This window comes from Coregonus lavaretus (genome assembly GCF_964263955.1).
Source record: "Coregonus lavaretus genome assembly, contig: HAP1_SCAFFOLD_2206, whole genome shotgun sequence".
Taxonomy (NCBI): domain Eukaryota; kingdom Metazoa; phylum Chordata; class Actinopteri; order Salmoniformes; family Salmonidae; genus Coregonus; species Coregonus lavaretus.
This window is the reverse complement of record NW_028165381.1, coordinates 47,615-69,228: the sequence shown is the minus strand read 5'-3', so window position 1 is coordinate 69,228 and position 21,614 is coordinate 47,615. Positions and strand designations below refer to the sequence as shown.

General features: G+C 45.9%; 1 protein-coding gene across 3 annotated transcripts in view; it reads left to right on the top strand.

The window, feature by feature from the left end:
* mrpl2 (mitochondrial ribosomal protein L2) overlaps positions 1-15,977 on the top strand; it is a 28,052-nt gene extending 12,075 nt beyond the window's left edge. For all 3 annotated transcript variants that reach the window (XM_084191039.1, XM_084191040.1, XM_084191041.1), the window contains 4 exons: positions 8,774-8,889; positions 9,927-10,037; positions 13,733-13,806; positions 14,787-15,977. In XM_084191039.1, the coding sequence (XP_084047165.1) occupies positions 8,774-8,889; positions 9,927-10,037; positions 13,733-13,806; positions 14,787-14,996 (511 nt within the window). In that variant the 3' untranslated portion in view covers positions 14,997-15,977. The remainder of the gene's footprint in view (positions 1-8,773; positions 8,890-9,926; positions 10,038-13,732; positions 13,807-14,786) is intronic.
* Positions 15,978-21,614: the final 5,637 nt, after the last annotated feature.

The window sequence follows — 21,614 nt, the reverse complement described above, 5'->3', positions numbered from 1 at the left end:
CTCACATTTGTAACCATGAAGTGCTTTGAAAGGCTGGTCATGGCTCACATCAACACCATTATACCAGAAACCTTAGACCCACTCCAATTTGCATACCGCCCCAACAGATCCACAGATAACGCAGTCTCTATTGCACTCCACACTGCCCTTTCCCACCTGGACTAAAGGAACACCTACGTGAGAATGCTATTCTTTGACTACAGCTCAGCATTCAACACCATAGTGCCCTCAAAGCTCATCACTAAGCTAAGGACCCTGGGATTAAACACCTCCCTCTGCAACTGGATCCTGGACTTCCTGACGGGCCGCCCCCCCAGGTGGTAAGGGTAGGTAACAACTCTGATCCTCAACACGGGGGCCCCTTAGGGGTGCGTGCTCAGTCCCTTCCTGTACTTCCTGTTCACCCATGACTGCATGGCCAAGCACGACTCCAACACCATCATTAAGTTTGCTGACGACAGAACAGTGGTAGGCCTGATCACCAACAATGATGAGACAGCCTATAGGGAGGAGGTCAGAGACCTGGCCATGTGGTGCCAGGATAACAACCTCTCCCTCAACGTGATCAAGACAAAGGAGATGATTGTGGACTACAGGAAAAGGAGGACTGAGCACGCCCCCATTCTCATCGACGGGGCTGTAGTGGAGCAGGTTGAGACCTTCAAGTTCCTTGGTGTCCACATCACCAACAAACTATCATGTTCCAAACACACCAAGACAGTCGTGAAGTGGGCACGACAAAGCCTATTCCCCCTTAGGAGACTGAAAAGATTTGGCATGGGTCCTCAAATCCTCAAAAAGTTATACAGCTGCACCATCGAGATCATCCTGACTGGTTGCATCACCGCCTGGTATGGCAACTGCTCGGCCTCCAACCGCAAGGCACTACAGAGGGTAGTGCGTACGGCCCAGTACATCACTGGGGCCAAGCTTCCTGCCATCCAGGACCTCTATACCAGGCGGTGTCAGAGGAAGGCCCTCAAAATTGTCAAAGACTCTAGCCACCCTAGTCATAGACTGTTCTCTCTGCTACCGCACGGCAAGCTGTACCGGAGTGCCAAGTCTAGGTCCAAGAGACTCCTGAACAGCTTCTACCCCCAAGCCATAAGACTCCCGAACAGCTAATCAAATTGCTACCCGGACTATTTGCATTGTTCACCCCACCCCCTCTTTTTACGCTGCTGCTACTCGCTGCTTATTATCTATGTATAGTCACTTTAATAACTCTACCTACATGTACATATTACCTCAATTACCTCGACTAACCTGTGCCCCCGCACATTGACTCTGTACCGGTACCCCCTGTATATAGCCTCGCTACTGTTATTTTTTACTTATCTCTTTTTTTACATAACACTTTTATTTTTCTTAAAACTCCATTGTTGGTTAAGGGCTTGTAAGTATTTCACTGTAAGGTTTACACCTGTTGTATTCGGCAAATGTGACTAATGAAATTAGATTTTATCCCCCTACATTCAACAACTACAGCACTTACACAAATGACTGATGATTGGCTGAGAGAAATTGATGATTAAAGGTTGTGGGGGCTGTTTTGTTAGACTTCAGTGTCGGCTGCTGGAAAAACGTACAGTGGGGGAAAAAAGTATTTAGTCAGCCACCAATTGTGCAAGTTCTCCCACTTAAAAAGATGAGAGAGGCCTGTAATTTATCATAGGTACACGTCAACTATGACAGACAAAATGAGGGAAAGAAATCCAGAAAATCACATTGTAGGATTTTTAATGAATTTATTTGCAAATTATGGTGGAAAATAAGTATTTGGTCAATAACAAAAGTTTCTCAATACTTTGTTATATACCCTTTGTTGGCAATGACACAGGTCAAACGTTTTCTGTAAGTCTTCACAAGGTTTTCACATACTGTTGCTGGTATTTTGGCCCATTCCTCCATGCAGATCTCCTCTAGAGCAGTGATGTTTTGGGGCTGTCGCTGGGCAACACGGACTTTCAACTCCCTCCAAAGATTTTCTATGGGGTTGAGATCTGGAGACTGGCTAGGCCACTCCAGGACCTTGAAATGCTTCTTACGAAGCCACTCCTTCGTTGCCCGGGCGGTGTGTTTGGGATCATTGTCATGCTGAAAGACCCAGCCATGTTTCATCTTCAATGCCCTTGCTGATGGAAGGAGTTTTTCACTCAAAATCTCACGATACATGGCCCCATTCATTCTTTCCTTTACACCAGGGGTGTCAAACTCATTTTAGCTCAGGGGCCACATGGAGGAAAATCTCCTCCATGTGGGCCGGACCGGTAAAATCATGGTATATATAACTTAAAAACAACAACTTCAGATTGTTTTCTTTGTTTCTTTGTTTTAATACGATCAACATACAACATAAAGCTGGAGCCTGAGGACAGTGTGTCCAAAATAGTACAAGCACAACATCACTATTAATCATAAAACACCTCAAGTTTATTTGAAAATTCTAAACAAAAAGAACACACAAACACACAATGCCTCAGTGATTCACATAACTGTTTCACAGATCACAGAACTATATCAGGGTGTCATTTCTCAGGCAGAAATGTAGATACAAATAATGAAATCCTGTTCCCCAAACAAGTGCAAGAACCACAGAGTCAAGAATAGGTTAAATATACAAATAAAATAAAATCAATTAAAAACAATAGCACATCAACATAAAAACATATAAACATAAAGCTGGAGCCTGAGGACAGTGTGTCCAAAAGGACAACATCACTATTAATCATAAAACACCTCAAGTTATTTGAAATTCTGAGGACAAACAACACACAAACACACAATGCCTCAGTGATTCACAGAAGTATATCACAGAACTATATCAGGGTGTCTCATGCAGCACTTTAAGTGGGGTTGCATAGTTTATTTGACTCCTGATACCTGGCATCTTTTAGCTTTCACCAGCGCATCAATATCAGGCGCTTTTTTCCCGATCATTGAGGGCGCACCATCTGTAGCCAGGCTGACAGCGCGGGACCAGTCCACTCCGACCCTGACCAGCGCGCCGACGAGTGCAGTGAAAATATCAGCTGCTGTCGTTGTATCTGTCATCGGCACCAACTCCACGAACTCCTCCGTGACGGTCAATGTGTCATCAACTCCGCGGATGAAAATGGCCAGTTGTGCAACATCTGTAATGTCCGTGCTTTCATCAATTGCAACCGAAAACGCAATAAATGACTTTACTTTTTGCTTCAACTGGCTGTCCAAATCCACTGAAAGATCGGAAATCCTGTCTGCAACTGTGTTTCTTGTCAGGCTGATATTTGCAAAAGCCTGGTGCTTTTCAGGGCACACAATCTCTGCTGCCTTCATCATGCATGTTTTTACAAATTCACCCTCACTAAATGGTTTTGAAGCCACTACGATTTCATTAGCAATGAGGTAGCTAGCTTTCACTGCAGCGTCACTGATGTCTCGGCTGTGAGTAAACACAGACTGCTGTTTCTTCAGACCCACCAACAGTTCATTCACCTTCTCTCTTCTCCGCTGTCCTTGAAAGTTGTCATATTTGTCGGCATGAAGACTCACATAGTGGCGACAAAGGTTATATTCTTTCAGCACTGCAACATGCTGTGAACACACCAAACATACAGCTTTCCCATTCAATTCCGTGAATAAATAGAAGGATGACAATTTTTCTTGGAACACTCTGCACTCTGCGTCCACTTTTCTCTTTTTTGACAGAGACATATTGGGGCAATGAGGGTGCCAAAGCACATAATGTTAAAAGTAGAAGCCGTAATAAATATCGCGGGCAAAACAAAGTAGCTCATCCGGACTGGCTGCACTTGCTTGACCTACAGTGGGGAAAATAAGTATTTAGTCTGCCACCAATTGCGCAAGTTCTCCCACTTAAAAAGATGAGAGAGGCCTGTAATTTTCATCATAGGTACACGTCAACTATGACAGACAAAATGAGAAAAAAAAATCCTGAAAATCACATTGTAGGATTTTTAATGAATTTATTTGCAAATTATAGTGGAAAATAAGTATTTGGTCAATAACAAAAGTTTCTCAATACTTTGTTATATACCCTTTGTTGGCAATGACACAGTTCAAACGTTTTCTGTAAGTCTTCACAAGGTTTTCACACACTGTTGCTGGTATTTTTGCCCATTCCTCCATGCAGATCTCCTCTAGAGCAGTGATGTTTTGGGGCTGTCGCTGGGCAACACGGACAATCAACTCCCTCCAAAGATTTTCTATGGGGTTGAGATCTGGAGACTGGCTAGGCCACTCCAGGACCTTGAAATGCTTCTTACGAAGCCACTCCTTCGTTGCCCGGGCGGTGTGTTTGGGATCATTGTCATGCTGAAAGACCCAGCCACGTTTCATCTTCAATGCCCTTGCTGATGGAAGGAGGTTTTCACTCAAAATCTCACGATACATGGCCCCATTCATTCTTTCCTTTACACGGATCAGTCGTCCTGGTCCCTTTGCAGAAAAACAGCCCCAAAGCATGATGTTTCCACCCCCATGCTTCACAGTAGGTATGGTGTTCTTTGGATGCAACTCAGCGTTCTTTGTCCTCCAAACACGACGAGTTGAGTTTTTACCAAAAAGTTATATTTTGGTTTCATCTGACCATATGACATTCTCCCAATCCTCTTCTGGATCATCCAAATGCACTCTAGCAAACTTCAGACGGGCCTGGACATGTACTGTCTTAAGCAGGGGGACACGTCTGGCACTGCAGGATTTGAGTCCCTGGCGGCGTAGTGTGTTACTGATGGTAGGCTTTGTTTATTTGGTCCCAGCTCTCTGCAGGTCATTCACTAGGTCCCCCCGTGTGGTTCTGGGATTTTTGCTCACCGTTCTTGTGATCATTTTGACCCCACGGGGTGAGATCTTGCGTGGAGCCCCAGATCGAGGGAGATTATCAGTGGTCTTGTATGTCTTCCATTTCATAATAATTGCTCCCACAGTTGATTTCTTCAAACCAAGCTGCTTACCTATTGCAGATTCAGTCTTCCCAGCCTGGTGCAGGTCTACAATTTTGTTTCTGGTGTCCTTTGACAGCTCTTTGGTCTTGGCCATAGTGGAGTTTGGAGTGTGACTGTTTGAGGTTGTGGACAGGTGTCTTTTATACTGATAACAAGTTTAAACAGGTGCCATTAATACAGGTAACGAGTGGAGGACAGAGGAGCCTCTTAAAGAAGAAGTTACAGGTCTGTGAGAGCCAGAAATCTTGCTTGTTTGTAGGTGAGCAAATACTTATTTTCCACCATTATTTGCAAATAAATTCATAAAAAATCCTACAATGTGATTTTCTTGATTTTTTTTCTCAATTTGTCTGTCATAGTTGACGTGTACCAATGATGAAAATTACAGGCCTCTCTCATCTTTTTAAGTGGGAGAACTTGCACAATTGGTGGCTGACTAAATACTTTTTTTCCCCACTGTATTTGCTCTGCCCCGGTATAAACAGTTTGCTTGCTTAACACAATTGCTATTGCGCCATACAGTGGACACAATTGGAACAGCAGTTTCTTTTATTGAAAAATTGCAGCTCATTTTTATACTTTACAAAATCATCTCGCGGGCCGGATTAAACCGTTTGCGGGCCTGATCCAGCCCGCGGGCCGGACGTTTGACACCCCTGCTTTACACGGATCAGTCGTCCTGGTCCCTTTGCAGAAAAACAGCCCCAAAGCATGATGTTTCCACCCCCATGCTTCACAGTAGGTATGGTGTTCTTTGGATGCAACTCAGCATTCTTTGTCCTCCAAACACGACGAGTTGAGTTTTTACCAAAAGGTTCTATTTTGGTTTCATCTGACCATATGACATTCTCCCAATCCTCTTCTGGATCATCCAAATGCACTCTAGCAAACTTCAGACGGGCCTGGACATGTACTGGCTTAAGCAGGGGGACACTTCTCGGCACTGCAAGATTTGAGTCCCTGGCGGCGTAGTGTGTTACTGATGGTAGGCTTTGTTACTTTGGTCCCAGCTCTCTGCAGGTCATTCACTAGGTCCCCCCGTGTGGTTCTGGGATTTTTGCTCACCGTTCTTGTGATCATTTTGACCCCACGGGGTGAGATCTTGCGTGGAGCCCCAGATCGAGGGAGATTATCAGTGGTCTTGTATGTCTTCCATTTCCTAATAATTGCTCCCACAGTTGATTTCTTCAAACCAAGCTGCTTACCTATTGCAGATTCAGTCTTCCCAGCCTGGTGCAGGTCTACAATTTTGTTTCTGGTGTCCTTTGACAGCTCTTTGGTCTTGGCCATAGTGGAGTTTGGAGTGTGACTGTTTGAGGTTGTGGACAGGTGTCTTTTATACTGATAACAAGTTCAAACAGGTGCCATTAATATAGGTAACGAGTGGAGGACAGAGGAGCCTCTTAAAGAAGAAGTTACAGGTCTGTGAGAGCCAGAAATCTTGCTTGTTTGTAGGTGACCAAATACTTTTTTTCCACCATAATTTGCAAATAAATTCATAAAAAATCCTACAATGTGATTTTCTGGATTTTTTTCTCTCAATTTGTCTGTCATAGTTGACATGTACCTATGATGAAAATTACAGGCCTCTCTCATCTTTTTAAGTGGGAGAACTTGCACAATTGGTGGCTGACTAAATACTTTTTTCCCCCACTGTATGTGTTATGGCTTTACACCCCCTGCTATATTGTGGATAAAGTTACCTGTCTAACAGAACACAGTGGGTGTTCTTTAATTGAAGCCTCTCCAACATAATCCAGGTAGAATCAGGAATTCCCCAGGGCAGCTGTCTAGGCACCTTACTTTTTTCAATCTTTACTAACGGCATGCCACTGGCTTTGAGTAAAGCCACTGTGTCTATGTCTCCCGAGTGGCGCAGTGCTCTAAGGCACGGGAGATCCTGGTTCGAATCCAGGCTCTGTCGTAGCCGGCCGCGACCGGGAGACCCATGGGGCGGCGCACAATTGGCCCAGCGTCGTCCAGGGTAGGGGAGTCTGTCCATAATAAAGCGTTACAATGCATTCTTAACAGCACTATCAACAAGGCAGGTCCTACAGGCCCTAGTTTTATCGCACCTGGACTACTGTTCAGTCTTGTGGTCAGGTGCCACAAAGAGGGACTTAGGAAAATTTCAATTTGCTCAGAACCGGGCAGCATGGCTTGCCCTTGGATGTACACAGAGAGCAAACATTAATAATATGCATGTCAATCTCTCCTGGCTCAAAGTAGAGGAGAGATTGACTTCATCACTACTTGTATTTGTGAGAGGTATTGACATGTTGAAAGCACCGAGCTGTCTGTTTGAACTACTAGCACACAGCTCAGACACCCATGCATACCCCACAAGACATGCCACCAGAGGTCTCTTCACAGTCCCCAAGTCCAGAACAGACTATGGGGAGGTGCACAGTACTACATAGAGCCATGACTACATGGAACTCTGTTCCATATCAGGTAACTGATGCAAGCAGTAGAATCAGATTTAAAAAACAGATAAAAATACACCTTATGGAACAGCGGGGACTGTGAAGCAACACAGACATAGACACATGCATACACACACATGATAACATACGCACTATACACACACGTACACATGGATTTTGTGTTGTAGATATGTGGTATTGGAGGAGGGGCCTGAGGGCGGCAGGTAGCTTAGTGGTTAAGAGCGTTGTGCCAGTAACCGAAAGGTCGCTGGTTCTAATCCCCGAGCCGACTAGGTGAAAAATCTGTCGGTGCCCTTGAGCAAGGCACTTAACCCTAATTGCTCCTGTAAGTCGCTCTGGATAAGAGCGTCTGCTAAATGACTAATTATTATTATAATTGTGAAATCTGTTATGAATGTATTATAATGTTTTTAAAATTGTATAACTGCCTTAATTTTGCCAGACCCCAGGAAGAGTAGCTGCTGCATTGGCAGGAACTAATGGGGATCCATAAAAAATAAAAATACTCCTCAGTAAAAGGCATGACAGCCCGCTTGGAGTTTGCCAAAAGGCACCTAAAGGACTCTCAGACCATGAGAAACAAGATTGTCTGGTCTGATAAAACCAAGATTGAACTCTTTGGCCTGAATGCCAAGCATCATGTCTGGAGGAAACCTGGCATGGTGGTGGCAGCATCATGCTGTGGGGATGTTTTTCAGCGGCAGGGATTGGGAGACTAGTCAGGATCGAGGGAAAGATATACAGAGCAAAGTACAGAGATCCTTGATGAAAACCTGCTCCAGAGCGATCAGGACCTCAGACTGGGGCGAAGGTTCACCTTCCAACAGGACAATGACCCTAAGCACACAGCCAAGACAACACAGGAGTGGCTTTGGGACAATTCTCTGAATGTCCTTGAGTGGCCCAGCCAGAGCTCGAACTTGAACGCGATCGAACATCTCTGGAAAGACCTAAAAAGAGCTTTCCAGCGACGCTCCCAATCCAACCTGACAGAGCTTAAGAGGATCTGCAGAGAAGAATGGGAGAAACTCCCCAAATACAGGTGTGCCAAGCTTGTAGCGTCATACCCAAGAAGACTCTAAGCTTTAATCGCTGCCAAAGGTACTTCAACAAAGTACTGAGTAAATGGTCTGAATAATTATACAAATGTGATATTAAAGTTTTTGTATTTTTAATAAATGTGCAAACATTTCTAGACCTGTTTTTGCTTTGTCATTATGGGGTATTGTGTGTAGATTAATGGGGGGGTGGGGGGGACAATTTAAGGCTGTAACGTAACAAAATGTGGAAAAAGATGCATATCTACTGGTCTTTCTCTATGTGAATCTAGAAGACGTCTGCTGTCTCAGTGATATATCTACTTGTGTTTCGTAACAGATCTGCAGAAATAGCTCTGGTGGCAGGAGGGAAGAGGAAGCGTTGGATCATTGCTACAGAGAACATGCAAGTAGGAGACCTCATTAAAACCTCTGGGATTATCGGCCGCATGGCAGGTAAGAGCTTGAATCAAACCTGCCTTTTTGGATTTGTATTTTACCCTTCATTTACCAGCTAAGCACACGTTCTCATTTACAGCAACGACCTGGGGAATAGTTACAGGGGAGAGGAATTGGGATGAATGAGCCAATTGGAAGCTGGGGAAGATTAGATGGCCAGATTGGGAATTTTATTCAGGGTTAGACCCACCTGTCCTCTCCACAAGATAATGGAGCTGTCTCTAACCCACCTGTCCTCTCCACAAGATAATGGAGCTGTCTCTAACCCACCTGTCCTCTCCACAAGATAATGGAGCTGTCTCTAACCCACCTGTCCTCTCCACAAGATAATGGAGCTGTCTCTAACCCACCTGTCCTCTCCACAAGATAATGGAGCTGTCTCTAACCCACCTGTCCTCTCCACAAGATAATGGAGCTGTCTCTAACCCACCTGTCCTCTCCACAAGATAATGGAGCTGTCTCTAACCCACCTGTCCTCTCCACAAGATAATGGAGCTGTCTCTAACCCACCTGTCCTCTCCACAAGATAATGGAGCTGTCTCTAACCCACCTGTCCTCTCCACAAGATAATGGAGCTGTCTCTAACCCACCTGTCCTCTCCACAAGATAATGGAGCTGTCTCTAACCCACCTGTCCTCTCCACAAGATAATGGAGCTGTCTCTAACCCACCTGTCCTCTCCACAAGATAATGGAGCTGTCTCTAACCCACCTGTCCTCTCCACAAGATAATGGAGCTGTCTCTAACCCACCTGTCCTCTCCACAAGATAATGGAGCTGTCTCTAACCCACCTGTCCTCTCCACAAGATAATGGAGCTGTCTCTAACCCACCTGTCCTCTCCACAAGATAATGGAGCTGTCTCTAACCCACCTGTCCTCTCCACAAGATAATGGAGCTGTCTCTAACCCACCTGTCCTCTCCACAAGATAATGGAGCTGTCTCAAGTCTGTTATAATGGATCTGTTGTCTCCTGTCTAATGTGTAATGTATGTCTGTATAATATTGTAATGTTTCTGTCATGATGTCCTCTCCAGTTTCAGCTAAAGAAGGAGACTCGTTCCCCCTGGGAGCTCTTCCTGTTGGAACTCTGGTCAACAACCTGGAACTGTATCCTGGGAAAGGAGCCACCTACATCCGTGCTGCAGGTAACCTTTACCCCTGACCTCTAACCCCTATCCGTGCTGCAGGTAACCTTTACCCCTGACCTCTAACCCCTATCCGTGCTGCAGGTAACCTTTACCCCTAACCTCTAACCCCTAACCCCTATCCGTGCTGCAGGTAACCTTTACCCCTGACCCCTATCCGTGCTGCAGGTAACCTTTACCCCTGACCTCTAACCCCTATCCGTGCTGCAGGTAACCTTTACCCCTGACCTCTAACCTCTAACCCCTATCCGTGCTGCAGGTAACCTTTACCCCTGACCTCTAACCCCTATCCGTGCTGCAGGTAACCTTTACCCCTGACCTCTAACCCCTAACCCCTATCCGTGCTGCAGGTAACCTTTACCCCTGACCCCTATCCGTGCTGCAGGTAACCTTTACCCCTGACCTCTAACCCCTATCTGTGCTGCAGGTAACCTTTACCCCTGACCTCTAACCCCTATCCGTGCTGCAGGTAACCTTTACCCCTGACCTCTAACCTCTAACCCCTATCCGTGCTGCAGGTAACCTTTACCCCTGACCTCTAACCCCTATCCGTGCTGCAGGTAACCTTTACCCCTGACCTCTAACCTCTATCCGTGCTGCAGGTAACCTTTACCCCTGACCTCTAACCCCTGACCCCTATCCGTGCTGCAGGTAACCTTTACCCCTGACCTCTAACCCCTGACCCCTATCCGTGCTGCAGGTAACCTTTACCTCTAACCCCTGACCCCTATCCGTGCTGCAGGTAACCTTTACCCCTGACCTCTAACCCCTGACCCCTATCCGTGCTGCAGGTAACCTTTACCCCTGACCTCTAACCCCTATCCGTGCTGCAGGTAACCTTTACCCCTGACCTCTAACCCCTGACCCCTATCCGTGCTGCAGGTAACCTTTACCCCTGACCTCTGACCCCTATCCGTGCTGCAGGTAACCTTTACCCCTGACCTCTAACCCCTGACCCCTATCCGTGCTGCAGGTAACCTTCCCCTAACCCCTGACCTCTAACCCCTATCCGTGCTGCAGGTAACCTTTACCCCTGACCTCTAACCCCTGACCCCTATCCGTGCTGCAGGTAACCTTTACCCCTGACCTCTAACCCCTATCCGTGCTGCAGGTAACCTTTACCCCTGACCTCTAACCTCTATCCGTGCTGCAGGTAACCTTTACCCCTGACCTCTAACCCCTATCCGTGCTGCAGGTAACCTTTACCCCTGACCTCTAACCTCTAACCCCTATCCGTGCTGCAGGTAACCTTTACCCCTGACCTCTAACCCCTATCCGTGCTGCAGGTAACCTTTACCCCTGACCTCTAACCTCTATCCGTGCTGCAGGTAACCTTTACCCCTGACCTCTAACCCCTAGCCCCTATCCGTGCTGCAGGTAACCTTTACCCCTGACCTCTAACCCCTGACCCCTATCCGTGCTGCAGGTAACCTTTACCCCTGACCTCTAACCCCTATCCGTGCTGCAGGTAACCTTTACCCCTGACCTCTAACCCCTATCCGTGCTGCAGGTAACCTTTACCCCTGACCTCTAACCCCTGACCCCTATCCGTGCTGCAGGTAACCTTTACCCCTGACCTCTAACCCCTGACCCCTATCCGTGCTGCAGGTAACCTTTACCCCTGACCTCTAACCCCTGACCCCTATCCGTGCTGCAGGTAACCTTTACCCCTGACCTCTAACCCCTGACCCCTATCCGTGCTGCAGGTAACCTTTACCCCTGACCTTTAACCCCTATCCGTGCTGCAGGTAACCTTTACCCCTGACCTCTAACCCCTGACCCCTATCCGTGCTGCAGGTAACCTTTACCCCTGACCTCTAACCCCTATCCGTGCTGCAGGTAACCTTTACCCCTGACCTCTGACCTCCATCCGTGCTGCAGGTAACCTTTACCCCTGACCTCTAACCCCTAACCCCTATCCGTGCTGCAGGTAACCTTTACCCCTGACCTCTAACCTCTATCCGTGCTGCAGGTAACCTTTACCCCTGACCTCTAACCCCTGACCCCTATCCGTGCTGCAGGTAACCTTTACCCCTGACCTCTAACCCCTGACCCCTATCCGTGCTGCAGGTAACCTTTACCCCTGACCTCTAACCTCTATCCGTGCTGCAGGTAACCTTTACCCCTGACCTCTAACCCCTATCCGTGCTGCAGGTAACCTTTACCCCTGACCTCTAACCCCTGACCCCTATCCGTGCTGCAGGTAACCTTTACCCCTGACCTCTAACCTCTATCCGTGCTGCAGGTAACCTTTACCCCTGACCTCTAACCCCTATCCGTGCTGCAGGTAACCTTTACCCCTGACCTCTAACCCCTGACCCCTATCCGTGCTGCAGGTAACCTTTACCCCTGACCTCTAACCTCTATCCGTGCTGCAGGTAACCTTTACCCCTGACCTCTAACCCCTATCCGTGCTGCAGGTAACCTTTACCCCTGACCTCTAACCCCTGACCCCTATCCGTGCTGCAGGTAACCTTTACCCCTGACCTCTAACCCCTATCCGTGCTGCAGGTAACCTTTACCCCTGACCTCTAACCTCTAACCCCTATCCGTGCTGCAGGTAACCTTTACCCCTGACCTCTAACCCCTATCCGTGCTGCAGGTAACCTTTACCCCTGACCTCTAACCTCTATCCGTGCTGCAGGTAACCTTTACCCCTGACCTCTAACCCCTGACCCCTATCCGTGCTGCAGGTAACCTTTACCCCTGACCTCTAACCCCTAACCGTGCTGCAGGTAACCTTTACCCCTGACCTCTAACCCCTGACCCCTATCCGTGCTGCAGGTAACCTTTACCCCTGACCTCTAACCCCTAACCGTGCTGCAGGTAACCTTTACCCCTGACCTCTAACCCCTGACCTCTATCCGTGCTGCAGGTAACCTTTACCCCTGACCTCTAACCCCTATCCGTGCTGCAGGTAACCTTTACCCCTAAACTCTAACCCCTATCCGTGCTGCAGGTAACCTTTACCCCTGACCTCTAACCTCTAACCCCTATCCGTGCTGCAGCTTAACAAACAATCTCCATGTCATACATTAGAAGTGGAATAACAATAGTAATTAGTTTTTTAGTCTGATCACTATTGAGAAATGATATTATTGAGTCTGATCACTATTGAGAAATGATATTATTGAGTCTGATCACTATTGAGAAATGATATTGAGTCTGATCACTATTGAGAAATGATATTATTGAGTCTGATCACTATTGAGAAATGATATTATTGAGTCTGATCACTATTGAGAAATGATATTGAGTCTGATCACTATTGAGAAATGATATTATTAAGTCTGATCACTATTGAGAAATGATATTGAGTCTGATCACTATTGAGAAATGATATTATTAAGTCTGATCACTATTGAGAAATGATATTGAGTCTGATCACTATTGAGAAATGATATTATTAAGTCTGATCACTATTGAGAAATGATATTGAGTCTGATCACTATTGAGAAATGATATTATTAAGTCTGATCACTATTGAGAAATGATATTGAGTCTGATCACTATTGAGAAATGATATTATTAAGTCTGATCACTATTGAGAAATGATATTGAGTCTGATCACTATTGAGAAATGATATTATTGAGTCTGATCACTATTGAGAAATGATATTGAGTCTGATCACTATTGAGAAATGATATTATTGAGTCTGATCACTATTGAAACAGTTTTATTGTGGTTGTTGAAGGTACGAGTGGAGTGTTACTTCGTAAAGTCAACGGAACAGCGATTGTACAGCTGCCATCTAAACAGCAAATTCAGGTAATATAACTGTTATATATTCTATAACTGTTGTCCTCTGGTTTGTCTGTCCATAGTCTCATTTACACTTTACCGTGAGTTTCGTCATCTGATCATTAAGATCCAATCACTATCGGATCAACGTTTGTTGCATCTACACATTGTATTAAAATGTATCTTATCCTTCCACTGTGTCCACATTCAGACCATATTATCTGGTGCCTCCCTTATTTGACTGATATTCTTTCAAAATAATATGAACGTATTTATTTTAAGACAATTACTGATGTCATATATCAATGGTGCTACCTGTCAATGATTTTAGGGGCCTGTATGATGATGATTTTAAATGGTTTGACCATCTAGATCTGTTTACTAACTGCACCTCACCAGATCTAGATTCTAGAAGCTGATGCTCTGACTGCACCTCACCAGATCTAGATTCTAGAAGCTGATGCACTGACTGCACCTCACCAGATCTAGATTCTAGAAGCTGATGCTCTAACTGCACCTCACCAGATCTAGATTCTAGAAGCTGATGCTCTGACTGCACCTCACCAGATCTAGATTCTAGAAGCTGATGCTCTGACTGCACCTCACCAGATCTAGATTCTAGAAGCTGATGCTCTGACTGCACCTCACCAGATCTAGATTCTAGAAGCTGATGCTCTGACTGCACCTCACCAGATCTAGATTCTAGAAGCTGATGCTCTGACTGCACCTCACCAGATCTAGATTCTAGAAGCTGATGCTCTGACTGCACCTCACCAGATCTAGATTCTAGAAGCTGATGCTCTGACTGCACCTCACCAGATCTAGATTCTAGAAGCTGATGCTCTGACTGCACCTCACCAGATCTAGATTCTAGAAGCTGATGCTCTGACTGCACCTCACCAGATCTAGATTCTAGAAGCTGATGCTCTGACTGCACCTCACCAGATCTAGATTCTAGAAGCTGATGCTCTGACCGCAGTTCACCAGCTGTTGTCTTCTGTTTCCAGGTGATTGAGACATGCATGGCAACAGTGGGACGGGTGTCCAACATCGATCACAACAAACGGATCATTGGTAAAGCTGGCAGGAACCGTTGGCTCGGCATCCGGCCCTCCAGCGGCTTGTGGAAGAGGAAAGGCGGCTGGGCCGGACGCAAGATCAAACCACTACCCCCCATGAAGAGTTATATTAACCTGCCTTCAGTGTCTGCCAACTAACAATGACACTTCCATCTCCTCTGTATCTGTCAACTAACAATGACACTTCCATCTGCTCTGTATCTGTCAACTAACAATGACACTTCCATCTGCTCTGTATCTGTCAACTAACAATGACACTTCCATCTGCTCTGTATCTGTCAACTAACAATGACACTTCCATCTGCTCTGTGTCTGTCAACTAACAATGACACTTCCATCTGCTCTGTATCTGTCAACTAACAATGACACTTCCATCTGCTCTGTATCTGTCAACTAACAATGACACTTCCATCTGCTCTGTATCTGCCAACTAACAATGACACTTCCATCTGCTCTGTATCTGTCAACTAACAATGACACTTCCATCTGCTCTGTGTCTGCCAACTGACCATGTGCTGAACTCTGTATGCAACAGGACTGGCATGGCAGGAGACACCACCTCTTCTCTCTTTTTAGATTGAACACAGAGGCAGTTATGTTAATGTACAGAGCTTTGTCTGTGTCAGTGATTACTCTTTAAGACACTCAATGATTTCAGTTCTTTAGTCTCATGACAATGTTTTAGTCTGTTATGACATGGATTTTGTGAAATGATGTAATTGTCTGAATTGTTGCTAGAGAATAGACAAGGTCCCACACTTCATTAAACACAGCTGCTGCTTGGAAGAGCATGAAGCCAAACATTAGAAAACTCCATCCATAGTGAAACATTCAAAGGTCAACCCATGTTCTCTTTAATGGGATTTAGAAATACTGTCATATTTAAAACAAGGTTTGTGCAAAGACACAAAAGCAGGATGAATGAGTTGCTAGACTAGTTGTCCAACAACCTCCTTAGAGACCCCCTGGAGTTGGGGCAGACAACCTCCTTAGAGACCCCCTGGAGTTGGGGCAGACAACCTCCTTAGAGACCCCCTGGAGTTGGGGCAGGCAAGCTCTTGTTGGAATCTTCATACGTAGACAACAGGGGTCTATTAAAGTTATTCCATATACAGACAACAGGGGTCTATTAAAGTTATTCCATATACAGACAACAGGGGTCTATTAAAGTTATTCCATATACAGACAACAGGGGTCTATTAAAGTTATTCCATATACAGACAACAGGGGTCTATTATGAAAGTTATTCCATATACAGACAACAGGGGTCAATTAAAATTATTCCATATATAGACAACCACGTCCTATTAAAATTATTCCATACATATACAAAAGTGGTCTAATAAATTTATTCCATACATGTACAACAGCATCCTATTAAAGTTATCCCATACATAGACAACATTGGTCAATTAAAATTATTCCATACAAAGACAAAGTCAATACTTTTGTTGAGCTGCCTTTTGCAGCAATTACAGCTGCAAGTCTCTTGGGGTATGTCTCTATAAGCTTGGCACATCTAGCCACTGGGATTTTTGCCCATTCTTCAAGGCAAAACTGCTCCAGCTCCTTCAAGTTGGATGGGTTCCGCTGGTGTACAGCAATCTTTAAGTCATACCACAGATTCTCAATTGGATTGAGGTCTGGGCTTTGACTAGGCCATTCCAAGACATTTAAATGTTTCCCCTTAAACCACTCGAGTGTTGCTTTGGTAGTATACTTAGGGTCATTGTCCAGCTGGAAGGTGAACCTCCGTTCCAGTCTCAAATCTCTGGAAGACTGAAACAGGTTTTCCTCAAGAATTTCCCTATATTTAGCGTCATCCATCATTCCTTCAATTCTGACCAGTTTCCCAGTCCCTGCTGATGAAAAACATCCCCACAGTATGATGCTGCCACCACCATGCTTCACTGTGGGGATGGTGTTCTCGGGGTGATGAGAGGTGTTGGGTTTGCGCCAGACATAGCGTTTTCCTTGATGGCCAAAAAGCTCAATTTTAGTCTCATCTGACCAGAGTACCTTCTTCCATATGTTTGGGGAGTCTCCCACATGGCTTTTGGCGAACACCAAACATGTTTGCTTATTTTTTTCTTTAGGCAATGTATTTTTTCTGGCCACTCTTCCGTAAAGCCCAGCTCAGGAGTGTACAGCTTAAAGTGGTCCTATGGACAGATACTCCAATCTCCGCTGTGGAGCTTTGCAGCTCCTTCAGGGTTATCTTTGGTCTCTGTTGCCTCTCTGATTAATGCCCTCCTTGCCTGGTCTGTGATTTTTGGTGGGCGGCCCTCTCTTGGCAGGTTTGTTGTGGTGCCATATTCTTTCCATTTTTATATAATGGATTTAATGGTGCTCCGTGGGATGTTCAAAGTTTCTGATATATTTTTATAACCCAACCCTGATCTGTACTTCTCCACAACTTTGTCCCTGACCTGTTTGGAGAGCGCCTTTCAGATTTTTTTTACATTTACATTTTTAGTCATTTAGCAGACGCTCTTATCCAGAGCGACTTACAGTTAGTGAGTGCATTCATTATTATTTTTATTTTTTCATACTGGCCCCCCGTGGGAATCAAACCCACAACCCTGGCGTTGCAAACGCCATGCTCTACCAACTGAGCTACATCCCTGCCGGCCATTCCCTCCCCTACCCTGGACGAATTGTGCGCCGTCGCATGGGTCTCCCGGTCGCGGCCGGCTACGACAGAGCCTGGATTCTGTATGTGGAGAAGGTAATGTCGTGGGGAGCTGGGGTTTGTTTTGTTGTACTCCTGGGAGGCCGTAGATGTCCATCGATGTGCTTTGGAGGGGGCTAGGTGGATTTCAAAATGTGGTTATGTTTTTTGCACATAGGTAAAGGGATAAAAACTCCATCGGACACCCCTGTCCAATTCTGTATGTGGAGAAGGTAATGTCTTGGGGAGCTGGGGTTTGTTTTGTTGTACTCCTGGGAGGCCGTAGATGTCCATCGATGTGCTTTGGAGGGGGCTAGGTGGATTTCAAAATGTGGTTAGGTACAGGGATAAAAACTCAATTGGGCACCCCTGTCCAATTCTGTATGTGGAGAAGGTAATGTCGTGGGGAGCTGGGGTTTGTTTTGTTGTACTCCTGGGAGGCCGTAGATGTCCATCGATGTGCTTTGGAGGGGGCTAGGTGGATTTCAAAATTTGGTTAGGTACAGGGATAAAAACTCAATTGGACACCCCTGTCCAATTCTGTATGTGGAGAAGGTAATGTCTTGGGGAGCTGGGGTTTGTTTTGTTGTACTCCTGGGAGGCCGTAGATATCCATCAATATGCTTTGGGGGGGCTAGGTGGATTTCAAAATGTGGTTAGGGGTTAGGGTTAGGGTTAGGGTTAGAGTTAGGGTTAGGTACATGTTAGGGTTAGGGTTAGGTACAGGGATAAAAGCTCAATTGGACACCCCTGTCCAATTCTGTTTGTGGAGAAGGTAATGTCGTGGGGAGCTGGGGTTTGTTTTGTTGTACTCCTGGAAGGCCGTAGATGTCCATCGATGTGCTTTGGAGGGGGCTAGGTGGATTTCAAAATGTGGTTATGTTAGGGTTAGGGTACAGGGATAAAAACTCAATTGGACACCCCTGTCCAATTCTGTATGTGGAGAAGGTAATGTCGTAGGGTTAGGGTTAGGGTTTAGGGTTAGGGGTTAGGGTTAAGGGTTAGGGTTAGGGGTTAGGGTTAGGGTTAGTGGTTAGGGTTAGGGGTTAGGGTTAGTGGTTAGGGTTTGGGTTAGGGTTAGGGTTAGTAGGGTTAGGGTTAGGGTTAGGGGTTAGGGTTAGGTTAGGGTTAGGGGTTAGGGTTAGGGTAGGGTTAGGTTAGGGTTTAGGGTTAGTATGGTATGGGTTAGGGTTAGTATGGTTAGGGTTAGGGTTAGTAGGGTTAGGGTTAGTATGGTATGGGTTAGGGTTAGTATGGTATGGGTTAGGGTTAGTATGGTATGGGCTAGGGTTAGGGTTAGTATGGTATGGGTTAGGGTTAGTATGGTATGAGTTAGGGTTAGTATGGTATGGGCTAGGGTTAGGGTTAGTATGGTATGGGTTAGGGTTAGTATGGTATGGGTTAGGGTTAGTATGGTATGGGTTAGGGTTAGGGTTAGTATGGTATGGGTTAGGGTTAGGGTTAGGGTTAGTATGGTATGGGTTAGGGTTGGGGTTAGGGTTAGGGTTAGGGTTAGTATGGTATGGGTTAGGGTTAGGGTGCATGGTAGATGCATGGTATGGGTTAGGGTTAGTATGGTATGGGTTAGGGTTAGTATGGTATGGGTTAGGGTTAGTATGGTATGGGTTAGGGTTAGTATGGTATGGGTTAGGGTTAGGGTTAGTATGGTATGGGTTAGGGTTAGGGTTAGCATGGTATGGGTTAGGGTTAGTATGGTATGTGACTGGACCAGTTGTTAGATGATAACCCAGCTTCCTCCTCTAACTCTACTAACCCAGCTTCCTCCTCTAACTCTACTAACCCAGCTTCCTCCTCTAACTCTATTAACCCTAACCCAGCTTCCTCCTCTAACTCTAACCCTAACCCAGCTTCCTCCTCTAACTCTATTAACCCTAACCCAGCTTCCTCCTCTAACTCTATTAACCCAGCTTCCTCCTCTAACTCTACTAACCCTAACCCAGCTTCCTCCTCTAACTCTAACCCTAACCCAGCTTCCTCCTCTAACTCTATTAACCCTAACCCAGCTTCCTCCTCTAACTCTACTAACCCAGCTTCCTCCTCTAACTCTACTAACCCTAACCCAGCTTCCTCCTCTAACTCTAACCCTAACCCAGCTTCCTCCTCTAACTCTATTAACCCTAACCCAGCTTCCTCCTCTAACTCTATTAACCCCAACCCAGCTTCCTCCTCTAACTCTACTAACCCTAACCCAGCTTCCTCCTCTAACTCTATTAACCCTAACCCAGCTTCCTCCTCTAACTCTATTAACCCTAACCCAGCTTCCTCCTCTAACTCTATTAACCCTAACCCAGCTTCCTCCTCTAACTCTACTAACCCTAACCCAGCTTCCTCCTCTAACTCTATTAACGCTAACCCAGCTTCCTCCTCTACCTCTATTAACCCTAACCCAGCTTCCTCCTCTAACTCTATTAACCCTAACCCAGCTTCCTCCTCTAACTCTATTAACCCTAACCCAGCTTCCTCCTCTAACTCTATTAACCCTAACCCAGCTTCCTCCTCTAACTCTATTAACCCTAACCCAGCTTCCTCCTCTAACTCTATTAACCCTAACCCAGCTTCCTCCTCTAACTCTATTAACCCTAACCCAGCTTCCTCCTCTAACTCTATTAATCCTAACCCAGCTTCCTCCTCTAACTCTTCTAACCCTAACCCAGCTTCCTCCTCTAACTCTATTAACCCTAACCCAGCTTCCTCCTCTAACTCTACTAACCCTAACCCAGCTTCCTCCTCTAACTCTATTAACCCTAACCCAGCTTCCTCCTCTAACTCTATTAACCGTAACCCAACTTCCTCCTCTACCTCTATTAACCCTAACCCAGCTTCCTCCTCTAACTCTATTAAGCCTAACCCAGCTTCCTCCTCTAACTCTACTAACCCTAACCCAGCTTCCTCCTCTTTCTCTATTAACCCTAACCCAGCTTCCTCCTCTAACTCTATTAACCCTAACCCAGCTTCCTCCTCTAACTCTATTAACCCTAACCCAGCTTCCTCCTCTAACTCTACTAACCCTAACCCAGCTTCCTCCTCTTTCTCTATTAACCCTAACCCAGCTTCCTCCTCTAACTCTATTAACCCTAACCCAGCTTCCTCCTCTAACTCTATTAACCCTAACCCAGCTTCCTCCTCTAACTCTATTAACCCTAACCCAGCTTCCTCCTCTAACTCTACTAACCCTAACCCAGCTTCCTCCTCTAACTCTATTAACCCTAACCCAGCTTCCTCCTCTAACTCTACTAACCCTAACCCAGCTTCCTCCTCTAACTCTATTAACCCTAACCCAGCTTCCTCCTCTAACTCTACTAACCCTAACCCAGCTTCCTCCTCTAACTCTACTAACCCTAACCCAGCTTCCTCCTCTAACTCTATTAACCCTAACCCAGCTTCCTCCTCTAACTCTATTAACCCTAACCCAGCTTCCTCCTCTAACTCTATTAACCCTAACCCAGCTTCCTCCTCTAACTCTACTAACCCTAACCAAGCTTCCTCCTCTAACTCTATTAACCCTAACCCAGCTTCCTCCTCTACCTCTATTAACCCTAACCCAGCTTCCTCCTCTAACTCTTCTAACCCTAACCCAGCTTCCTCCTCTAACTCTACTAACCCAGCTTCCTCCTCTAACTCTATTAACCCTAACCCAGCTTCCTCCTCTAACTCTATTAACCCTAACCCAGCTTCCTCCTCTAACTCTACTAACCCAGCTTCCTCCTCTAACTCTATTAACCCTAACCCAGCTTCCTCCTCTAACTCTACTAACCCTAACCCAGCTTCCTCCTCTAACTCTATTAACCCTAACCCAGCTTCCTCCTCTAACTCTATTAACCCTAACCCAGCTTCCTCCTCTAACTCTACTAACCCTAACCCAGCTTCCTCCTCTAACTCTACTAACCCTAACCCAGCTTCCTCCTCTAACTCTATTAACCCTAACCCAGCTTCCTCCTCTAACTCTATTAACCCTAACCCAGCTTCCTCCTCTAACTCTATTAACCCTAACCCAGCTTCCTCCTCTAACTCTACTAACCCTAACCAAGCTTCCTCCTCTAACTCTATTAACCCTAACCCAGCTT